The 25,788-nt window shown below is 38.9% G+C and overlaps 1 protein-coding gene across 1 annotated transcript in view; it reads left to right on the forward strand.

The window, feature by feature from the left end:
• Sptz (Spastizin) overlaps positions 1-25,788 on the forward strand; it is a 713,541-nt gene that overhangs the window by 8,812 nt on the left and 678,941 nt on the right. The window contains exon 2 of the mRNA XM_067139843.2: positions 6,410-6,599. Coding sequence (XP_066995944.2) covers positions 6,410-6,599 — 190 coding nt within the window. The remainder of the gene's footprint in view (positions 1-6,409; positions 6,600-25,788) is intronic.

Below are 25,788 nucleotides of genomic sequence, written 5' to 3' on the forward strand. Positions count from 1 at the left end.
TTATTTGTTGTAGGAAGGCTTCCCATGTAGTTCTAAAAATTCTGAGGCCTTTGAATTTAGTATGACTGTAGAGCATTGCATTGGATGTGTCAGATGGTAATCAAACTATTTCTTATCATTTTATCTGCGTCCTCTAAGAATTTTTGTGGCATTGTTTTGGTTGGTGTCATTTGTAAGGGGTATATGAGAGTTGGACAAATCGAGGCATGTAATAATCCAGAACCTCTGGTCCAGTTGAAGAAGTGGAGAGGTCACGAGTGATTCTGGTTAGTTTTTGAGGTCACAAAGAATTGTTTGAGGAATGAAGATGATTGAATCAGAAAAATTGACATTAAGGTGCCTCACAGTTTTGCCTGGGGAAATTCATTTTACTTTAAAGTCGTGGTACACCTCCAGGTCTCTCCTGATCAATTTTCCTTCGATGATGTTAATTTATTTGCATTTTTGGGGCTGAAGAATGAGGCCTATTTCTTAGAAGTTTCGAATTGCCATTCTGGTGAGTTCTTCGACTTTGTCCTTTCCGATGATAACAGTGTCGCCCGTGAAGCATATAAACTTTTAGAGGGCTTAAACCAGGTCCCAGCAGATAACCAAATTTGGAAGCTATCCAGTTTTTGCAGAGCTTATTAGGGATGAAATCTGTTGCAATATTTTATAGGGTAGGGATATTATTCTCCTCTAGCAATACAGTGATGTTGGCGAGTCTGTTAGTTATTGGGAGGTGTTCCAAGATCCTCCTCAGATGGGCATGACCAATGTTAATGAATGCTTTCTAAATATCTAAGAAGAATATTGTCACATCTCTTCTCTGTGCCTCTGTGGCTTGTAGAATAGATTGCAGGATGAACTGTTAAGGAGAATAGTGGGTGAACTAGTGAATCTCCTCCTCTCCCCTTCCCCCCCACTGTCAGCAGCCCTGAAGATGGTTTTCCATTCTTACACAAGGTGCTGGAGAAATTGCTTTCATTGCATTCATTGCTGAATGGTTTCCTCCATATTATCAGCTCATTTTTACAGGCCTATGTCGTACGATGTCGGCATGTAAAAGATCTCTGGTGACACATTTGGTGTTTACCCGACAAAATTCATTAAATCTCAGCCATAGACGCCCAAGAGAGTTTCGGTTTACTTGGTCTGCCATCTAGTGGGGGCCTAGAGTAAAACGGAACGTCGAAATTGACGAGCAGACAGCCAGATGGCGTCAAATTGAAATGTCTGCACACGGTAGCTGAGGCCATACGATTATTATTATTATTATTATTAGTGCGCTCTAAGTTGTTTATAACCAAACCCCATGGCGCAACAGCTCCGAAGGGCCATGGTCTACCAAGCGACCACTGCTCAGCCTTAGGGCTTGCTGATTATTAGGTGTCGTGTGGTCAGCACGACGGATCCTCTCGGCCATTATTCTTGGCTTTCCAGACTGGAGCCGCCATCTCACCGTCAGATAGCTCCTCAATTGTAATCATGTAGGCTGAGTGGACCTCGAACCAGCCCTCAGATGCCGGGAATCGAACCCAGGGCCTCTTGGGTGAGAGGCAGGGATGGTACCCCTACACCACAGGGCTGGCCTAAGTTGTTTATAGTATCGTAATTCAGACCACATTAAAAGAAGTGAAAAACAATGGTTCCACCTGATCGATACTGTTTATTAGCTTAAGACAAATTAAAAATGGTAGAACATGTTTTGTCTACATTAAGGTATCAGGAATATGTCCTTGTTAATTATGCAATATGCCTAAACATACTGTATATAGCTGAAGATGTCTACAAAGTAGACGAAACATGTTCTACAATATTTAATTTACCTTAAGCTAATAAACAGTATCGATCAGGTAGAACTGTTGTGTTTTTTACTTCTTTTAACAGTGTATAACATCAATATGGAAAATTTGGATGATTGCTTGCAAATTAAGGCCGCGGTGGCTTCCTCTCCACTCCTAGCCCTTCCCTATCCCATTGTTGCCGTAAGACCTACCTTTATAATACCAATATAAATGGTCCGTTATTGGACATTATAAATTTTCCAGCTAGCTCATTCTTGGTTGCCAGCGTTTCGCCCTCGTGTGCTAGGGTGGGCTCATCAGTTGGTACCTAGCACACCTACCAATACGCTGGCTAGTGCATACCGTGGAGGCCACTGCGTAGGCTAACTGGAGCCACCGGCAGTGCCAATGCACTAAGAGACTTTGTCTCATCACTAAAAATTGATGCCTGCTTGGCCATCAGATGATATAGATGTTGATTCCCATAGGGAATCTGAAATATTTGTCCTGAATGAGCAAATTTATAATACCAATATAAATGGTCCGTTATTGGACATTATAAATTTTCCAGCTAGCTCATTCTTGGTTGCCAGCGTTTCGCCCTCGTGTGCTAGGGTGGGCTCATCAGTTGGTACCTAGCACACCTACCAATACGCTGGCTAGTGCATACCGTGGAGGCCACTGCGTAGGCTAACTGGAGCCACCGGCAGTGCCAATGCACTAAGAGACTTTGTCTCATCACTAAAAATTGATGCCTGCTTGGCCATCAGATGATATAGATGTTGATTCCCATAGGGAATCTGAAATATTTGTCCTGAATGAGCAAATTTATAATACCAATATAAATGGTCCGTTATTGGACATTATAAATTTTCCAGCTAGCTCATTCTTGGTTGCCAGCGTTTCGCCCTCGTGTGCTAGGGTGGGCTCATCAGTTGGTACCTAGCACACCTACCAATACGCTGGCTAGTGCATACCGTGTGCTAGGTACCAACTGATGAGCCCACCCTAGCACACGAGGGCGAAACGCTGGCAACCAAGAATGAGCTAGCTGGAAAATTTATAATGTCCAATAACGGACCATTTATATTGGTATTATAAATTTGCTCATTCAGGACAAATATTTCAGATTCCCTATGGGAATCAACATCTATATCATCTGATGGCCAAGCAGGCATCAATTTTTAGTGATGAGACAAAGTCTCTTAGTGCATTGGCACTGCCGGTGGCTCCAGTTAGCCTACGCAGTGGCCTCCACGGTATGCACTAGCCAGCGTATTGGTAGGTGTGCTAGGTACCAACTGATGAGCCCACCCTAGCACACGAGGGCGAAACGCTGGCAACCAAGAATGAGCTAGCTGGAAAATTTATAATGTCCAATAACGGACCATTTATATTGGTATTATAAATTTGCTCATTCAGGACAAATATTTCAGATTCCCTATGGGAATCAACATCTATATCATCTGATGGCCAAGCAGGCATCAATTTTTAGTGATGAGACAAAGTCTCTTAGTGCATTGGCACTGCCGGTGGCTCCAGTTAGCCTACGCAGTGGCCTCCACGGTATGCACTAGCCAGCGTATTGGTAGGTGTGCTAGGTACCAACTGATGAGCCCACCCTAGCACACGAGGGCGAAACGCTGGCAACCAAGAATGAGCTAGCTGGAAAATTTATAATGTCCAATAACGGACCATTTATATTGGTATTATAAATTTGCTCATTCAGGACAAATATTTCAGATTCCCTATGGGAATCAACATCTATATCATCAGACCTACCTTTGTCGGTGTGATGTTAAGCAAATTGAAAGGAAAAAAGTGAATCTCTCCTGATATTCATTAAATGTAATGAACTGATGGATACACATTTCTAGAATTCTTTTAATTATCTGATGAAAGATTGAACAGATAGAAATTGGATGTGACTTGGTGATGTCACTGAGGTTTCCTGGTTTAGGAATCAGTAGGGTTCTGGCTTGTAGGAAGAATTATGGTATTTCTCCAGTTTATAATATTGGCTAATAATCTTATATACTGCATAGTCTTTGATGACTTGCATAAGTATTATCGGCACACTTTATCTTGGTGCGTTTGTGTACGGTGGTGAGGAGTAAGGAGGGAGCTGTCCCAGTCCCGGTAGTGCTGCCAACTGAATGAAAATGAAATCTGAATTGAATCGATAATATGATCAATCGATATGAAGTTTCTAAACCGTTATTATCTTAAGACAACAACTGTGTCACATACACATTATATAACATTTCTCAATGCGAATCTTGTTCCTAGCATGAATTCTATAGTTTGGCTTTGTTGTGTAAACAACAACAGTACTAGTACGTAAAGTGTATGCCAGATGTCGCTTAAGCGATTCATAGTTTGTGTTTCAAATGTTGCCAGTACGAATCTCGAAGATTGCTGAGGTCGACCGATTCAGCACTAGGGTGTAAATGCACCAAGATAAAGTGTGCCGATAATACATGTTTGGGACCTGGGAAGGTGTCTACTCCTAAGCATCCCATTTCTTCCTACATAACCTTCAGAATGTAATTTCCATCAGGATCTACCTTTTCAGCTGAGTGAGTTGGCTGTGCGGTTAGGGGCGCACAGCTGTGAGCTTGTACCTGGGAGATAGTGGGTTCGAGCCCCACTGTCAGCAGCCCTGAGGATGGTTTTATGTGGTTTCCCATTTGCACATCAGGCAAATGTTGGGGCTGTACCCTAGTTAAGGCCACAGCCTATTCCTTCCCAGTCCTAAGCCTTTTCTATCCCATTGTCGCCATAAGACCTATCTGTGTCGGTGCGACGTAAAACAAATTGTAAAAAAATCTACCTTTTCAGCTTCTCTGTGATGGCTAGTGTAGGCCTATTCTTTGTGTAGCTTGGTGTTGAGGGTAGAAAAGAGTTTTGAGAAGTATGTAAATACTTCATTCTTTTCCAGCTTACAGGGCTCTGCTTTGCTGCCTAGGACTGTCCTGACAACTTTCTTATGGTGGTTATAAAGTTGATATTGGACAGGATTTTATTTATATTAGGTCTTCCTCTTTTCCTGGTCTCGGCGGGTTGCCCTCTTTATATTCAATGATCGAGATCAGTGCTTTTCTGTATTCACGTTCCTATTTGTGCTCTGTCTCTCGGTATATTTCCTGGCGGGGTGTTTTGGTCCGAGAAGAATGGTGATGGAGTTTACGAGGAAGATGGTGAAATTGTAATGATGCTGGAGAAATTGCTTTCATTGCATTCACTGCTGAAAGTTTACATCCATTTTTATCAGCTCATTCTTATAGTGTGCTCTAAGTTGTTTTGTTCCTTTTTGTTGCTGTCTGTGTGATTCAGAAGACTTTCATTTCCCCAGAATCTGGTGATGTGAAACGAGCTACTAGCAGTTCTCCATGCACACACAACCGCACAAAATTTGGCAGCTAGCTAATATAAAAGGATCTGCCATATTAGAAACATCACTGAGATATGATGGATAGGTAAAGTACAGTACATGGCAAAGCAAACAGTACGGAAATTACAAACTTGCTCTGAACATCAAGATATGTCATAACATGCAAGGTGATGATGGCATCGGTACAGCAAGTGTTCAAAATGTGCCCTCTCACGTATTGATTCATAATGGTCGTATAAATTGTTGAATATGTTGATAAATACAGGTTGCCACAATGACACAAAGAAATTATTACTGGGTGGGTTGGCCGTGCAGTTAGGGGCGCGCAGCTGTGAGCTTGCATCTGGGAGATAGTGGATTTGAACCCCACTGCTGTCAGCACTGAAGATAGTTTTCCGTGGTTTCCCATTTTCACACCTGGCAAATGCTGGGGCTGTACCTTAATTAAGGTCATGGCCAATACCTTCCCACTCCTAGGCCTTTCCTATCCCATCGTCACTGTAAGACCTGTCTGTCAGTCTGACGTAAAGCAAAATTCGAAAAAAAAAAAGTATTGTATCTTCTATTGTACTGTAATTCGGGACATGCTGAAGGAATCCATTTTCTGGTTAAATGGCCCATGTAGGAATGTCCCCGCATTGCGAGAGGAGATACAGTCATTTTGTGTGTACTTGCGGCAAATTATATTCATCATGTTTGGCAATCTACAGGACCGTTATGAACAACGCACAAGTTGTGGAGGTGCACATTTTGAACACATGCTGTACCGACGCAGTTAGATACGTGTTACCGTCATCACCTTGCGTGTTATAATGGTTTATCTTGATATTCAGCGCATGTCTGTAATTTCAGTAGTGTTATTTTGTTGTATACAGTATGAATTGTACAGAAAGAATCAGGAGAAAGATGTCAGACATTACAAAAGTTGGGAAAATGAGAAACACAGAAATTAAGTGGTCTTCAGGTTCCTATCTCAGTGTATTACGTATGGCCAAACAGGCCAACATTTATGGTTTTGTATTAGAATTTTAGAGGAACTGTGGATCTAATTGTTTATAGTACATCACAGCAAATTTTTCTTGTTAAGGGAAAAGTGATCACGTACCTTCTTTGAAAACATAGTGGCTCATAAATTCATAGCTTATAGGCAGCAAATTGATCTGTACTCTCTATTGTCTATTGACCTAAACTTCATTTTCTCATGTTTCAGCTTATGTTCTCCTTTGGTATGCATTTTCTTGTGTTTCAGCTTATGTTCTCCTTTGGTACGCTCTCCATGGCAGCAGATTTATCTGGCTTCTTCTGTAATACATCATGATGCAGCTGCAAAGGGAGGTGAACTTGTGCCCACAGTGGTTGTTGATTCTCAGAGGAAAATGGCAGAATTCCAGTGTATACTTTCCAGTTTTTCTCCTCCAGTGCCTGCAGCTATAGTTGAGGTAATACTATTCTGCTGTTACAAAGATACTGGTTTTTTTAAATTTTTTTTTTTTTTTTTTGCTAGTTGCTTTACGTCGCACCGACACAGATAGGTCTTATGGCGACGATGGGACAAGGGAGGGCTAGGAGTGGGAAGGAAGCAGCCGTGGCCTTAATTAAGGTACAGCCCCAGCATTTGCCTAGTGTGAAAATGGGAAACCACGGAAAACCATTTTCAGGGCTGCCGACAGTGGGGTTCGAACCTACTATCTCCCGAATACTGGATACTGGCCGCACTTAAGCGACTGCAGCTATCGAGCTCGGTTTTTTAAATCTTACCATATTACCTTACATATTTTAGTATCTTAAATATGCATGACCTCTTGGTCAGTCTATGGCAATAATGAACAAAAAACAAATCAATCTTTGTAGACCGCTATTTTTGGTACAAGAGAATGTCCAGACATCTGACAGACATCCAAAGAAAAGCAGCTCGATTTGTTCTGGTGATTTCCGACAAAAGAGTAGCGTTACAAAAATGTTGCAAAGTTTGGGCTTGGAAGACTTGAGAGAAAGAAGGCGAGCTGCTCGACTAAGTGGTGTGTATTATCACATGTAATAAGTGGTGTGTTCCGAGCTGTCAGTGGAGAGATGGCATGGAATGACATTAGTAGACAAATAAGTTTGAGTGGTGTCTTTAAGAGTAGGAAAGATCACAATATGAAGATAAAGTTGGAATTCAAGAGGACAAATTGGGGCAAATATTCATTTATAGGAAGGGGAGTTAGGGATTTGAATAACTTATCAAGGAAGATGTTCAATAAATTTCGAATTTCTTTGAAATCATTTAAGAAAAGACATCATACACAACCATTAACCCGGCTCAAGGGAGATAGGGTCATCTTCCCTATCCTTCATTTGAGTAATTCTTGTCTGGCGCATCCATGTTGCGGGGGTGGGTATCCTCCACATCAGTAGGCCGTTGTGAAGGAGAAGTTCAGGCAGGGATCCAGTCTCATGGGTTATGACATGGAACCCATGCCCAGGGTTACGGGTGAAGACCTTAACAGCATCTTAGGCAGAGAAGGAGACCTTCAGAATGGCAAAGATGGTGGACGAGGCAACCCATCCTCTCTGGGGAAAATTAGAAGAGGAAATACTGCCTTGTGGAGAAGAGGGATCTTCAAAGGCTAAGGTAGTAAACCCCGAAAGAAAATCCTCAGATGCGTTAGGCTTAGCATGTCAGCAGATGAGTAAATTTGTACTTGCTTTCAACTACAATACAAGCCTCGGATGGAAGTTTAAAAATGGAAACGGAATTGACAAGTCTCTGACTACAGTTGCACAGTATGATGGTAATCCTGATGTTCGTGCAAGTGTTAGATCAGAGAACAAAACCTGATTTGGAACAATAAATATTTTAACAATGAATGGGAAGGAAAATGAATTGATTGACCTAATGGAGAGACGAAAACTCGACATCCTGGGATTAAGTGAAGTAAAATGGAAAGGGAAAGGAATGAAGAAACTAGGAAAGTGGTACACCTTGTACTGGATGGGTAACAGTAAAGAGAAAAGAAATGGAGTGGGATTTGTAGTGAATCAGAATGTCGAACCAATAGCTGAAGTTGAGTATGTAAATGAAAGAATTATAATAATGCACATGCATGTAAACAAGGAACTTCTGAAGATAATACAGGTGTATGCTCCACAGACAGGATATAGCGTGGAAGAAAAAGAAGAGTACTTCAATGAACTGGAAAGACATATTGTTGGAGATGGGATCATGATAATGGAAGATCTGAATGTTCATGTGGGAACTGATAGAATGGGATATGAGAATGTTCTGGGCCCACATGGGTATGGCGATAGAAATGAAGATGGAGAGAAACTGTTGGACTTTTGTATCAGAAATAACCTAATAATAAAGAAGACATGGTTTATGAAGAGGAATAGCCATAAGATCATCCGATATAGTTGGGATGGACAGTATGGAACACTCATAGATTTTATAATAACAGACCGAGAATGGGGAAGATACGTCATGAATACGAAGATAATCCGTAGTGAAAGTGTGGAAGGTGATCATAGATTATTGATTGTGGAATTAAAACAAGTAAAATTCCCTAAAATTATATTGAAGAAGAAACCAAAGATCAGGATTTGGGAATTGGAGGAGGAGGATGATAGAATGGCATTCCAAGATTGTATAAAAAGGAAGTTGCCTAACACGGAAATACGAAGTGGAGAAGAAGAGTGGGACAATTTAAGACAGGCATTTATGGAAGCAGCAATTGAGGTACGCGGGAAAACAAAAGCAAAGGTTAAGGGAAAGGAAACATGGTGGTGGACAGGCGAAATAAAAACAGAAATAAAAGATAGGAACAAGGTGAAGAAAGAAATGGATGAAAATAACAAACTTGTTTAGCCCATACCGGAAAACATAGTGCATTGGATAAACTATATCTCAGTAGTGATGATTGTAGGCTGATTAATCATGGTAGGCAATGATGATTTGTACCTTTTTCTTATTAGAAACTACCTTTAATCTGTGGCTCAGCCTGCATAGATCGACTTTTGCGAATCCAAGCTATTGTGTCTTTAGAGTTTCCAAAAAATTCACAAAGTGGTACACAAAGGTGCACTTCCTTGCTTGAGACCTTTTTTTGTATAAAATGTTTAAGAGATGGTTCATGTTTGTGGGTTACTGTAGTCACGTCCTAGTTCGTGAACCATGGGCAACGGCTGAGTGGCCTAGTAAGTGGTCCTGAGAGTCGGGATACCAGTTGCTATGGAATGGGAGTGGGCATCTCGGACATATCAATCAATACTGATCTGCATTTAGGGCAGTCGCCCAGGTGGCAGATTCCCTATCTGTTGCTTTCCTAGCCTTTTCCGAAATGATTTCCAAGAAATTGGAAATTTATTGAACATCTCCCTTGGTAAGATATTCCAATCCCTAACTCCCCTTCCTATAAATGAATATTTGCCCCAGTTTGTCCTCTTGAATTCCAAATTTATCTTCATATCGTGATCTTTCCTACTTTTATAAACGCCATTCAAACCTATTCGTCTACTAATGTCATTCCACGCCATCTCTCCGCTGACAGCTCGGAACATACCACTTAGTCGAGCAGCTCTTCTTCTTTCTCTCAATTCTTCCCAACCCAAACATTGCAACATTTTTGTAACGCTACTCTTTTGTCGGAAATCACCCAGAACAAATCGAGCTGCTTTTCTTTGGATTTTTTCCAGTTCTTGAATCAGGTAATCCTGGTGAGGGTCCCATACACTGGAACCATACTCTAGTTGGGGTCTTACCAGAGACTTATATGCACTCTCCTTTACATCCTTACTACAACCCCTAAACACCCTCATAACCATGTGTAGAGATCGGTACCCTTTATTTACAATCCCATTTATGTGATTACCCCAGTGAAGATCTTTCCTTATATTAACACCTAGATACTTACAATGATCCCCAAAAGGAACTTGCACCCCATCAACGCAATAATTAAAACTGAGAGGACTTTTCCTATTTGTGAAACTCACAACCTGACTTTTAGCCCCGTTTATCAACATACCATTGCCTGCTGTCCATCTCACAACATTTTCGAGGTCACCTTGCAGTTGCTCACAATCTTGTAACTTATTTATCACTCTATAGAGAATAACATCATCCGCAAAAAGCCTTACCTCCAATTCCACTCCTTTACTCGTATCATTTATATATATAAGAAAACATAAAGGTCCGATAACACTGCCCTGAGGAACTCCCCTCTCAACTATTACAGGGTCAGACAAAGCTTCACCTACTCTAACTCTCTGAGATCTATTTTCTAGAAATATAGCAACCCATTCAGTCACTCTTTTGTCTAGTCCAATTGCACTCATTTTTGCCAGTAGTCTCCCATGATCCACCCTATCAAATGCTTTAGACATATCAATCGCGATACAGTCCATTTGACCTCCAGAATCCAAGATATCTGCTATATCTTGCTGGAATCCTACAAGTTGAGCTTCAGTGGAATAACCTTTCCTAAAACCGAATTGCCTTCTATCGAACCAGTTATTAATTTCACAAACATGTCTAATATAATCAGAAAGAATGCCTTCCCAAAGCTTACATACAATGCATGTCAAACTTACTGGCCTGTAATTTTCAGCTTTATGTCTATCACCCTTTCCTTTATACACAGGGGCTACTATAGCAACTCTCCATTCATCTGGTATAGCTCCTTTGACCAAACAATAATCAAATAAGTACTTCAGATATGGTACTACATTCCAACCCATTGTCTTTAGTATATCCCCAGAAATCTGATCAATTCCAGCCGCTTTTCTAGTTTTCAACTTTTGTATCTTATTGTAAATGTCATTGTTATCATACGTAAATTTTATTACTTCTTTGGCCTTAGTCTCTTCCTCTATCTCGACATTATCCTTGTAACCAACAATCTTTACATACTGCTGACTGAATACTTCTGCCTTTTGAAGATCCTCACATGCACACTCCCCTTGTTCATTAATGATTCCTGGAATGTCCTTCTTGGAACCTGTTTCTGCCTTAAAGTACCTATACATACCCTTCCATTTTTCACTATAATTTGTATGACTGCCAATTATGCTTGCCATCATGTTATCCCTAACTGCCTTCTTTGCTAGATTCAATTTTCTAGTAAGTTCCTTCAATTTCTCCTTACTTCCACAGCCATTTCTAACTCTATTTCTTTCCAGTCTGCACCTCCTTCTTAGTCTCTTTATTTCTCTATTATAATAAGGTGGGTCTTCACCATTCCTTACCACCCTTAAAGGTACAAACCTGTTTTCGCATTCCTCAACAATTTCTTTAAACCCATTCCAGAGTCTGTTTACATTTTTATTTACCGTTTTCCACCGATCATAGTTACTTTTTAGAAACTGCCTCATACCTGCTTTATCAGCCTTATGGTACTGCCTAACAGTCCTACTTTTAAGACCTTCCTTTCTATCGCATTTATTTTTAACTACCACAAAAACAGCTTCATGATCACTAATACCATCTATTACTTCAGTTTCCCTATAGAGCTCATCTGGTTTTATCAGCACCACATCCAGAATATTTTTTCCTCTGGTTGGTTCCATCACTTTCTGAATCAGCTGTCCTTCCCATATTAACTTATTTGCCATTTGTTGGTCATGCTTCCTGTCGTTCGCATTTCCTTCCCAATTGACATCTGGCAAATTCAGATCTCCCGCTACAATCAGATTTCTTTCCATGTCGTTTCCCACATAGCTGACTATCCTATCAAATAATTTCAAGGTTCGAATCCCACTATCGGCAGCCCTGAAGATGGTTTTCCGTGGTTTCCCATTTTCACACCAGGCAAATGCTGGGGCTGTAACTTAATTAAGGCCACGGCTGCTTCCTTCCAACTCCTAGGCCTTTCCTATCCCATCGTCGCCATAAGACCTATCTGTGTCGGTGCGACGTAAAGCCCCTAGCAAGAAAGCAAATAATTTCGAATCTGCATCAGTGCTACCCTTTCCCGATCTGTACACTCCAAATATATCAAGTTGCCTATTATCTTTAGAAATGAGCCTTACACCTAGAAATTCATGTGTCTCATCTTTAACTTTTTCGTAGCTTACAAATTCTTCTTTCACCAGAATGAAAACTCCCCCTCCCACCTATCCTATCTCTACGATACACACTCCAGTGCCGTGAGAAAATTTCTGCATCCATTATATCATTTCTCAGCCATGATTCAACTCCTATTACAATATCTGGTAAATATATATCTATTAAATTACTTAATTCTATTCCTTTCTTTACAATACTTCTACAGTTCAGCACTAACAATTTTATGTCATCCCTACTTGATTTCTAGTTCCCTGTTCCCTTATCACCGCTCCCTAGGCCATCCCATTTCCCTGAATGTACCTCCCTATTACCCTTCCAAACAAATTTCCTAACTTATACGTACCACTGCGGTTTAAATGAAGGCCATCCGAGCGCAGATCCCTCTCTCCTACCCACCCATTAGGATCTAGAAATTTCACTCCCAGTTTCCCACATACCCACTCCATAGTCTCATTTAAATCCCCAATCACCCTCCAGTCAGTATCCCTCCTACACAGTATTCCACTAATAACAATCTCCGCTTTCTTAAACTTCACCCGTGCTGCATTTACCAGATCCCACACATCTCCAACTATGTTGGTACTTATATCAGCTTGCCTTACGTTGTTGGTACCAACGTGAAACACTACCACCTTCTCCTTCCCCTCATCCCTCTCTTCTACTTTCCTCAACATCTGCCTCAACCTAATTCCTGGATAACATTCTACCCTGGTTCTCTTTCCTCCACACACTTTCCCCACGTGTCTAACGATGGAATCCCCCATGACCAGAGCCTGAACCCTACCCACCTCATTTGATCCCCTCCCCTCCTGGTCAGCCCTATCTTTCCTGATAGCTCCAGAAGCTACTTCCTCCTCCCTTTTCTCCTTCCCATGACCCTGTTCCACCTGTCTTTTCCTATCCTTTACTCTACATTTCCCTTTCTACCTTTTCCCTTCCTCCTACTTCCATGCATCTCAGCAACAGTTCCCTGTCCCTCATCTTCCCTCTGTTGTTCTACCTGGAGTGACTCGTACCGATTTCGCACAGACACCTGTCCTGAATTCTGATCCTGAATAGAGCCCTTGGCCTGCAATCTCCTTCCCCTTAGAACATTAGACCACCTGTCTTCTACAACTCCTCCCTTTCCTTCCCCTTCCTCTTGTACACCTACTGTAACCTGTACATTGTTTGAGGGAGTCCTATCTTCCTTCCTGTCTTCTGTGAGAATCCTAATTATCTCCCTCAAACTTTCCAACTCCTCCCTCATACCCCTCAATGCCTCACCACACCCACAATAAGTACACTCGCGCTCCTTAGCCATTCTTTACGGGGGAAAAATTATAAATTAAAAAAATGAAGTAACTTATTTGCAAAAAAAAAATAAATGAACGGAGGGATATATTGTCTGGGATAGTACACAACAATAAGGTAATTAATATACGACTACACTACAATACTACTTAGTCGTGCTCTATTTTTTTTTATCCTACAACCCCTAACAGGATAAAAACTGCTGTTAATTACTGAATATCGAAAGTAATACACAAGAACTACACAATTCCAAACTGCAATTAAGCCTATCCTAATTTCAACAATATTTTAATAAGAGTTTCTACGGATACCTCTACTGCACCAGTACTACACAAATATTTTACAATAATAAAATAAGCACACTAAATTCTAATAGGATATTACTCGTATACTACTGTACAGTACACTACAGTAATTTTTAAACTACTTTCAGACATATCCTAATTACGATACCGGTACCGTACCGTATGTCACTACTAAGCACAACAGAAATGAAATTTGCAAGAACTACTGTACTCAAAGATAACACACGAATATAGCAGGCAAGATACGGCACTATCTAAATGTACCGTACTGTATCTATACTACAATGTATCTACACTACACTATACTGCGTTTGGTTAAATGCTTAAGTATCAAAAGGATTGCCGTACACGAAGAAAAACACGAATATAACTGGCAAGATACTATCTAATATATTATACCTTTTCTTCACTACAATTCTACTGAAATGTGGTTATGTGATTATTACAGCTGGTGGATTACTATTATTTTCCCTACTCCACGGGACGGAGAAAAAAAAAGTGTCCTTAATTACGCCTACTGAAAAATACAAGGTTGTCTACAATAATTTCTCAAATATTTCTGTCAAAACTACTACTACTATTACTCCAGGGACTTGAACTGCAATTACTGGGATATATGAACTTTATTATTATTAGCTAACCGCTCATAAATACTGAAAGATCGAGGGAGCGAAATATAAATTACGGATACTAACTACCTACTCAGAAGTACAAATGAATGGAATACAAGGTCAGCTGATTTTTATTTATATTTACTTGACTACACTACACCCTTTGTTCACGACTGTAGCCAACAATGCAATATTTGAATATGAGGAGCGACAATAATCAATAACAATACGACTGTTAACTATTACCCTGTAATCTCTTTAACTTCTTTTTAAATGGAAGTTTACAGGCGTATCGTGTTTTTTAATGTAGTAAATTATTACCTTCGCGATAGTTTGAACGTATATCTATACGAAATACCGGAGAAGTTGCTGCAGAAGTTACGGTACTATTCCTTATGATAATCTGCCTTTGTAAGTACAACCAACGAACCTACAGATACCGGTATTTACAAATATTTTAAAAGTTAATATTGTTACCTAAAGTATTACCTAAACCTAAATTCGAAACAAGGTGCACCTAGCTAGCCTACTTAACCTAGAAAACGTAATTTACTGAAGACCTACTGAATTACTTGTTACAAAATTTAAATAATTATTACTACTCCCAATTTCTACCAACAAGCACTAAGCACCACTATATAAACAGCACTAAATGAATCAAATCTACACAAAATTAAGCTATTTCAGTAGGTTTTCACTACTTTATCACTACAATAATGCATGAGCTCTCTCAACAGCCAACCGTTCTCAAGCGCATCCAACAATGCAATTATTAACATCTTCAGTCACATAACACTGTTTAGATGAAAAATTCATGTATTGACAAAGTAGGCCTATCAATGCTTTGAGACAAAGTGTCTTTCAAAATAGCATAAGAAGATTAAATGACAACATTAAAAACAAAATACTCATGAGAAAATATATAAATTCTTCTGTTAAAGTGCGATACATATTCTGAGTCATGGCCCTCCTTGTGCTCAGGCGACTAGGACTATACAATGCACCAGTGGTCCATAACCCGTTAGAGGAGAGATCCTCACTTGGACTATGTGCAAGTAGGATAGCATCCTGCTTCATAAATTTACTGAGTTCAGAACATTTTAAGCAAGCCTTGGGCCTATGGGAGTAATGGAGTCCCACTCCCATTTGACAGACAACACTAGTTGCAAATCGAGGATTGTGGCAACGTTTAGTAAATTCACAGAGGCTTGCAGCCTGAACGCTTGAAAGGCATAACAGTCTATAATGATAATGTATGTATGTATGTATGTATGTAGGTAGGTTATGTATGTTTAAGAGTCACCACTCCCCACTTGTACACAGTTTTAGCTATTGCAGTGAAGTGGATTTGAATAAACCCTCGGGTAATCAACCTTGACTGTCAGTGGTTAGACAAAAACTTCTGGAGGTAATACTTCCAGTGGTGACTAATACTATAAATATACAGCTGTTTTTGTCAGTTACACATCACATCTTGGTTTTCTTTTTTTACTGATAAATGCAGTTTAAGAAAGTTGTGGGCTACCTTTTAAATATATATACTCTGTTTAATCTCACAGAACTTTTTATCGATTCGCAACTAAGTAAATTTTTTATTTTACACCTTGTCAATACATTAGTTGCTTAAGGCAACTTATTGGTTAAAAGTGGTACTTGTTACATATATTATTAACATCTTCAGTCACATAACACTGTTTAGATGAAAAATTCATGTATTGACAAAGTAGGCCTATCAATGCTTTGAGACAAAGTGTCTTTCAAAATAGCATAAGAAGATTAAATGACAACATTAAAAACAAAATACTCATGAGAAAATATATAAATTCTTCTGTTAAAGTGTGATACGGACCATGAAGTTGATTTTGTGTAAGTGAACTTTTTATACTCGATAATTCTTACACACACAGTTTGAGGATATATTAAATGGTTCAGGCAGCATTAAGCCGAGCCTCAGGAAATGCTCTTTCTGTGCCTTGAACAGGGTTTCTGCTGTTAACAAATACATGAACAGTTAAAATGAGCTTTGTTTTAAAGACAGGTATATGGTCATGTAAACATATTTGCAGAACGTCTCTTACTCTACAATTTTTATGTCTTTAGTTTGTGGATATCTTCAATGGTTTAGGCAATATAAACTGAAACAGTGTTTGCTTTGCATCACGTTCTTTGAGGTGTTTTTGCAGAAACTGTTACTCCTTGGCTTCTTATCATTACAGTTCAATATTTAGTTCCCGGAAACCATCCTTCGGATATCTTGTAGGCAACAGTGAAAAATCACGTAAAAATCTGTCCAGCAGTTCTCAAGTTAAAACTCTACATAAATAGATACATACAGTCCCCATTTGTGTACAAAAGCTTGGTAATGAGCACCACCATATACTCACATCGGCTCTCCATCAAGATGAATGTAATGACACTCATAGTCTCGCAAGCTGTCCACTTCATGGCCGTATCGATGAGTTTAATCAACAAATTAATCTAAAAAGCCACCTAATCGATACTTTATTTCTTTTGCCTTTGGCAAACTTAAAAATACATTAATAAACACAGTACATGTTTCGACCACTTAGTGGTCATCTTCAGCTGTATATAAAAATCTTAGATGATAACATTTAAAAGCAAGCACATAGGATCTTATAACTATATCCCATGGGAATCCAAAAATTATTGTTCTAGATGCTTTAAATGAATTGGAAGATGGGGGGGGGGGGGGGGTTGGGGGAAAGGAGATTTATGTGAATGATACTTAAATTACAGTATCGTTTACAATTGTGTTTAAAAAACTTAAATGATGAAAAACATATTTAAAATATTTAAAAGCGTCTATGGTAAAATTCTTTTTGATAAAATTAGGTGGCGTGATTAAAAGTTCGTGTTTGTAACAATCGTCAGGCATTTGTGAGAAAATAATAACTTAATTAAAATTCGCGTCTATGGTGCTGTTAAACACTATAAACACACTTAAAATATTCTAAAGTGTCTATGGTAAGGCACTTATTCAAAAATATTCGTGCTTGAATGAAAGTTTGTCAGATGCACCAGTCTTCAGGTATTTATTGTTTATATTTGATAACTTCCTTGAGTGATATTCTTGTGGTTAAAAGGCCGTGTTGACTGTTTAACTTCCGAGAATTGCTCTTCGGAATGTGATAAAATAATTTATGTTAGTCGTTTAACTTGTTAAAACCCTGTGGTGGCTTCTGTTATACAAAATGGCGATCTGATTCGGGCAGCTTGCCTCGCGATCTTATCTGGCAAATGTTTAATCCGCGTTGCGTTGGAGAACTGCCTTCGTGCACGACCTAGTGTGATAGCGGTGTGACATGGTCTATAAGATAGCGAGGCAAGCTGCCCGAATCAGATCGCCATTTTGTATAACAGAAGCCACCACAGGGTTTTAACAAGTTAAACGACTAACATAAATTATTTTATCACATTCCGAAGAGCAATTCTCGGAAGTTAAACAGTCAACACGGCCTTTTAACCACAAGAATATCACTCAAGGAAGTTATCAAATATAAACAATAAATACCTGAAGACTGGTGCATCTGACATAAACTTTCATTCAAGCACAAATGTTTTTGAATAAGTGCCTTACCATAGACACCTTAGAATATTTTAAGTGTGTTTATAGTGTTTAACAGCACCATAGACGCGAATTTTATTATTTTCTCACAAATGCCTGACGATTGTTACAAACACGAACTTTTAATCACACCACCTAATTTTATCAAAAAGAATTTTACCATAGACGCTTTTAAATATTTTAAATATGTTTTTCATCATTTAAGTTTTTTAAACACAATTGTAAACGATACTGTAATTTAAGTATCATTCACATAAATCTCCTTTCCCCCAACCCCCCCCCCCCCCCAATCTTCCAATTCATTTAAAGCATCTAGAACAATAGTTTTTGGATTCCCATGGGATATAGTTATAAGATCCTATGTGCTTGCTTTTAAATGTTATCATCTAAGATTTTTATATACAGCTGAAGATGACCACTAAGTGGTCGAAACATGTACTGTGTTTATTAATGTATTTTTAAGTTTGCCAAAGGCAAAAGAAATAAAGTATCGATTGGGTGGCTTTTTAGATTAATTTGTTGACTCATAGTCTCTCCACAAAGTGATGCTGCTCAGTGTCATTTTAAAAAAAAACTCATGGTGTAACAGCCCCAAAGGGCCATGGTCTACCAAGCGACCGCTGCTCAGCCCAAAGGCCTACAGATTATGAGATGTGTGGTCAGCACGATGAATCATCTTGGCCGTTATTCGTGGCTTTCTGGACTGGAGCTCAGTGTCATGTCAGACCCCTCCAATTTTTCGCGGGGCTGAATGTTCGATAAGGGCCTAACTTGCTCCCAAACGCAGTCATTTTCAAAATTTTGAGGTTACTTTTATTCAGCAGATGTGGAGGGATGCGCGTGTGTTGAAATCGTACAGGAGGCGGGGGATGATGACTAAATTCTTCAGCATTTGTGAGATCTGCCAAGTTCTGAACGGTTTTCCTGTATTGCACTCAGTGTTAAGTTCCGAGATTTGTTTTGAAGCAGCCATAGGTGATGAAAATTACTAATGACTGGTGCATTGGGACTTGAGTGGGTTTTCATTCTGTAATGTTTATTATTGTTTGCATTTTACATTTCCATAGTTCAATTTTTAAACGTCGGTAGCCATAAGTTCTGACGGACAGATGTTCAAAGTAGTCGATTGAAATGAATATATCTTTATTTTGTGTCTTGTAGAATATTTTCTTAGCTGATTAGACATACATTTGTGTAATAAAGCTATGATATGACATTTCGGTGTATTGTGTTCGAAAAAATAATTTGTGCATTAAATAATGGCTCGTGGATTCTGTGCGGTCGAAAATACCGCGCGCGAGTTCTGGCGAAAAAATATCAGTGCAAGTTCTCCTGGGTAAAAAGGGCTATTTCATAAGTTTTTTTTTCTAAATAACTTTAGAATCATTGTTGATTTTAACTGTCATGTTGTCGATGCTGTGTCACCTCTGTAAATTCAGATTTATGCGAGTAAAATGAGTACATAAATTTTTTTGTCATGTCTGCGATGATGAATCAGTCATTCATATATATAGCCCCCTTCTTACCGTGCTAGACTCAGCCGAGGAACGAGAGTCTCAAGGTTGGACCGTTCGTTGTCTGGCTTTGCTTATTTTTTTGAAGGCAGGAAAAGAGACAAGGACTAGCGACAATAACACAAAATATAAAACAACAGGTTCTTGACATTTATTGCAAACTAGCACACTCAACAATAACAAAATTAAATTAACAAATCTTGATAATTATTATTACAAGATATTAGAATCATTCCGTATTGACGGTTTTCACTTTACAATGGCGAAAAATGAAAGTATCCTCCTATTCAAATCTTGATAAGTAAATTATATTATCTTCTCTGCCAGTTTTTGAACACGGTGATTAACTTCTCCAGTATACTGGACGACATTATCTCTGTAAATATACAGACTAGCATTGGCCTTACTCCTGGCTTAACGAAACAACAACAAAATAAAAATTATGTTTTTCATGGGAGGACCTCCTTCCAAAAATATCACACTATTTACAAGTTGAAAGAAAGTGAAACTAGCTGATTTAAATTTATCCTGGACGTCAAAATAACAGACTTATTTATCTTAGCATTTGCTATCTCAAAATGAACTTTCCTTCTTTAATACTCTGAATTAGACATTAGGTCAATTAGTTAGGAAAAATAGTGAAACCAAATTTTTATTGAAATATCACTCAAAAATGTCTCCATTGGACTCATTATTACACAATTATGTTTATACAGTAATCGTAACTTTCACTAATATCTCGTCAGACAAACGTTATGTCAATCTTTAGAATCTGACAAATTTAAGGAAATTCTTAACGTCGTAGGCTTTACAAAAATAAATGGTGAAGCTTGTCCACTGAAATAATTCTTTCTTATTCATTATTATAGGGTACTCTGGACCTTTCTTTACTTAAATTCAAAATAAAATTCACTAAAGGTTTAAATCTTAAATTATAACAACACAAGCAACGGTGCTGATAACCAGGACTCACGTAACGAACACGTGGCCGGGTCGAAACCATAGTCAAAGAAAATATCACAGTTCAGTAAAATAATTATCAGTCACACACACAGCATTCACACTAAGGTACACAAGAATTATTTACAATATTTACAACGAATTCCAGCCTTTGAATATTAATTTTTAATTTTAATCCTAAATCTTGGAAATTTCTCGATGACGGTATCGGGCAAAGAAAAGTCATTTACATCCCTCAGATTCGTGATTAAGTCTGGATAATCACTTAGTTAAAGAAGATGAAATTTGCAATGTTGATCCTGATAACAACGGCGGTAGATATCTGAAGAAATTGTCATCAACAAAACACACATAGAATTAGCCAAATATGAGCATTCGCTTTCATGGTTCATGAGTCACAACATTATTATTACTGAAATCCAAGTTTAAAAAAAAAATTGACATGTGCTCCACATGAAGAAATTACGTCCAACAATGGATGTTCTCCAAATAAGACTCGATAAATGAATTCACAATCAACAATGCACAATAAATAATCCATTCTCAAGTCAATAAAATGCAATAAATGAACCGTCGAGATTCTGCCATATTCCAGGCTCATATTCATCCTAATTGAGTGCACATTAACATCATACACACAAGATCAAGTAACATTTAAACTCATGACCCTTATTAATTTATTTAACCCGAGATGAACTTTTATTATTATTCTCCTTATTATTATTAGATGTGCAAGATCTCAAATTTGCGGAAATAAGGATTCAACAATATGTCAGATGACACTAACATGCCTTAAATCACACAGGAAGAAAATCTAATATAGAAATCCGGTGTAACACAACATGCCGTAAATCTGTCCCACACGACCTCATAATTAAAAAAAAAAATTGAATTACAAATTATCGGTGAGGACAATTATTTTTAATCACATTAGACTATCAAATGGGACAGCTAGAATAAACGTAGAAGACACACACACGTTCTAGCTATTCTAATAGAGATCAAAAATCATTCACACACAAATGAAAAAACTACCGTCTCCCACATGAAAGAAGAATGAAATATTCAAAACTGCTGCAAGACTAGAAGAAATTTTACCAGTAATGAATAACAAAGCATTATTTCTACAAAGATGAACAGATAATCATTATAAAATTGTACTTAAATGATTGATGGAACTGGATTTCTGCCGATGAGCTGGAACATGTGGGTAGGCTATCTGCCCACGGTCACTGTCTCCCCATGTCAGAGATCCCCTACATCTTAGTGCAGCATTGTAGCCTTGATGATCAATGTAGAGCTGCAGTAGATGCCCTCTTCATGGTATAGCAACATCTTGAAGTGCTCGTTCCAACACGTGGCGATTTTCTTCCTTCTTCCCGTACAGTAGAAGCTGAAACTGACAAACAATTTTAGGATATGTTCCGTACACACGCGATGAATTTAGAGGTGAAATTATACGTAACTTTGATCACAAAATCTGCCAAACTCGTAGATCCAAATATTAATGGGGGTTGACTAATTGTACTGCTGAATAATTAGTTCAAGAAGCGTCTGTGTCATAAATGTAGGAACAGCATCTGGAATGCAGCAGAATAGCATGTTGAAATACACAACACAAGAGCAGAGCAAGGAGAGAGCGTTTCTACCAGAAACTCGGGTTTTTAAGCATATCCAGCACAAGGGGTGTGTCACTGTAATTGCTCGTAATTGGCCGACGTCTGGCGTTTATTTCTCAAAAGTACTTCCGTCTGAACTTGCCATGCGCCAACCTGGTCAGAGCGACCTTGGCCTTCTCCTCAGTGGGTCACGTGAGGACAGCTGACAGCTCACTAGAAAAAATCAGGGCCGATGACCTTCGATGTTAGGCCCCTTTAAACAACAGGCATCATCATCATCAGAAAAAATCAACACGTCGCTTCCCCTCGCCAACGAGACTGGTTCTGGACAGATGGTACTGTCTCTGTAACACAGGGCTGGAGAACATCGCCCGTGCTAATGAAATAAAAGTCTTACACACGCAGAAACAATAAATGCTTATTATAGTCCAAATTTGAAGGCGACAATATATATATATATATATATATATATATCTAGAGGGAAAGAGAGAGAGAGAGAGGTAGATTTTCAGTTAACCAATGTATAAAAAAAGGATAACATGTAAGCAGGGTACCGGTATCCTAAACATTGTTATATGGCTAGCTTGTGGATTGTTGACCTCAACAAGTTACTCTCTTTCTATTCTCAAAGTAACTTATAGGTTGGAAAATGGGAGATTTTTTAGAGTACGTAAGGCAACAGAATGGAAATCATTTCCAGCAGTCTTACTCACTCCTTGTAGGAGACACACGTTTACATACTACTGAACTCGGTAGCTGCAGTCACTTAAGTGCGGCCAGTATCCAGTAATCGGGAGATAGTGGATTCGAGCCCCACTGTCGCCAGCCCTGAAGATGGTTTTCCATGGTTTCCTATTTTCACACCAGGCAAAAGCTGGGGCTGTACCTTAATTAAGGCCACGGCCGCTTCCTTCCACTTCCTAGGCCTTTCCTATCCCATCGTGGCCATAAGACTTATCTATGTCGGTGCGACATGAAGCAAAAAAAAAACAACAACTTCTACATACTGCATTGGGATGCTTTGCTCAGTTCACTATTTCTTTTGTCAAGGTGATCCTGTACATGATTTACCTTCTTTTTCATCTCTCCCAGTTCACTGGCTACTACTTCTAGAATAGAATAGATTTATTTATCATCAACAGGTTATTTTCCCAATTAAAGATGATTCAATAAAACATAATATACAACAAATACACCTTAAGTAAATAACACTAATTTCCTAAAATAATAACAAAGTTCTGACTAAATCTAGAGACCTTTTTATATGCATATTTACAAAACCTTAAATAAATAAGTAAATAAATAAAACTAAATCTCCTTTGATAATTGGCATTATATATTTTTTTTTTTTGCTAGGGGCTTTACGTCGCACCGACACAGATAGGTCTTATGGCGACGATGGGATAGGAAAGGCCTAGGAGTTAGAAGGAAGCGGCCGTGGCCTTAATTATTGGCATTATTAATCTACATGTAGTATATTTTACATATTTACATACCTTACAGATAGGGCCTTACATTCATGAGGTCAATAGGGCATGTCTGATTTTAGACGGGGGTAAGTGAAAAAGGTCCACTGATTCACCCACCTCATTCAGTGGTGTTAGTGCCCTTGCAAGCCTTGAGTTAGCCCAAGCCACAGTTCTCACTTTAGGCAGATGAAAAATATACCTTTGTCTAGTATTACGACGAGGAACATGTAATGGAATCAGATCCAGTAATGTTGAGCAATCCACTCTATTCGTCAGACACTTATAAAGAAAGAGGGCTTTGGCACATCTGCGGCGTGAGTGCAATGTCCTCATGCTTATAGTCTCACAAAAAGACTCGTAATCGGACGAAGAGAGAGAAATACCCAAACCCTTGTAGCTGATCCATTTCATGAACCTTATTTGGACTCTTGCCAAGTTTTGTATTAAATACTGCTGAGAAGGCAGCCACACCTCGCAACAGTATTCTAACGATGGCCTGATTAGAGTGCAAAACAAAGTTATTAGAGTTCTAGGAGAAAGAAATTTGGCACAACTTCTTTTCAGAAAGCCAAGTAATTTAAACCCTTTCCTAGAAATCTTGTCTAAATGTTTCTCGAGGGAAAGGCCGTAGCAGTTTGAAAGTGTCACACCAAGATCATTTATTTCATTCACACAAGCTATTTGGAAATTGCATAAATGGTAAGGGTAATTTACTGGTTCCAACTTGCGTGAAAATGTAATTGCGTTGCATTTTGAAACATTCAGACCAATCAGCCACTTGTTACACCAGTTACTTAGTAGGTTTAAGTCAGAATGTAGCAACTTACAGTCCAACTCACTATTGACTACCTTAAAGATCTTTAGATCATCAGCATAGAGAAGGCAATTACTGTGTTGTATAACTGATGTTATATCATTTATGAATATGACAAAGAAAAGAGGGCCCAGTAAAGATCCCTGGGGGACACCTGAAGTAGGGTGGTACAGCTTTGCCATAATACCATCAGCTTTTACCACGCAAACTCTATTAGTGAGATAGCTTTTAATCCACTCCAAAGCACTTCCTCCTATCCCATATGCTGACAATTTGGTAAGTAGAGCATCATGTTGAACTGAATCAAAGGCTTTGGAGAAGACCGTATAAACAACATCCACTTGTTGCCTCCTATCGAGAGATTCTAAAATGAAATTAATATACACCGCCATATTGGACACGGTAGAGCGTTCCTGTACAAAACTGTGCTGCGCTATATTAATATACTGTGAAACTGAACTGTACAATCTCTTATACACGATCTTCTCTGCCATCTTTGAAATTAGGGACAATAACACAACAGGCCTATAGTTATCAAACACCATTTTGTCTCCTTTCTTGAACACTGGTATGACATAACCTTTCTTCCACTCACACGGAAAATATCCTGATGAGAATGACATATTTATTATGATGCTAAGTGGCCTACCTAGCTCAGATGCACATTCTTTCAATACTATTGCGGGTACGTCATCTGGACCACATGATTTGGAGGTATCTAAAGAAGCACAAATTGAAGATACCTCTGCTGGAGAGGTCACTGTCGAAGTTAGGCCTATATCACACATGGACGAAGTGGATAGATTACACTGTGAGGCAGGTGAGTGATAGTTTTCAAAGGTATCTGCAAAACTGTCCAAGATGCTCCTCTTGTCCTGCAGTTCTTTCCCGTCCTGAAGCATAGTAGATGGCAGGCGAGATGACCTCCGTTTGTTGTTTACAGAATTCCAGAAACATTTCGGGTTGGCAGCTAATTTTGATTCCATCAAAGTTATTTAGTTTCTGTATTTTTTGAGCTGAAGGCGCTTAAATTCACCATGTATGGTCGAAAATTGAACATAATCACTATTATGGCCTGTTTTTTAAAACTTCCTTCTTGCCCTCTCCTTTTCTTTTAATTTATCTATTACCTCAGAGTCATACCAGCATGGGTACTTCCGCGTGCTAACCATCCAGGATGGTACAGTGTCTTTTATTGCAGCGTGAAGGAAGTCTTAGAAAAGGGTTAACGCCTCGTCGACGGAGGGGGAGTCCTCGATTAAATTCCAGGGACACAACGAAAGGAGATCTCTCATTTGAGGAAAATCGGACTTAGTCCATGCGAACATCAACTTCCTCTGCGATACGGGGCACATAACACGCGGTAATGATAGAGTGAATTCTACAGCTCGATGGTAATTACCTTTTCCGTTTCC

This window comes from Anabrus simplex, chromosome 2 (assembly GCF_040414725.1).
Source record: "Anabrus simplex isolate iqAnaSimp1 chromosome 2, ASM4041472v1, whole genome shotgun sequence".
NCBI classification, from domain to species: domain Eukaryota; kingdom Metazoa; phylum Arthropoda; class Insecta; order Orthoptera; family Tettigoniidae; genus Anabrus; species Anabrus simplex.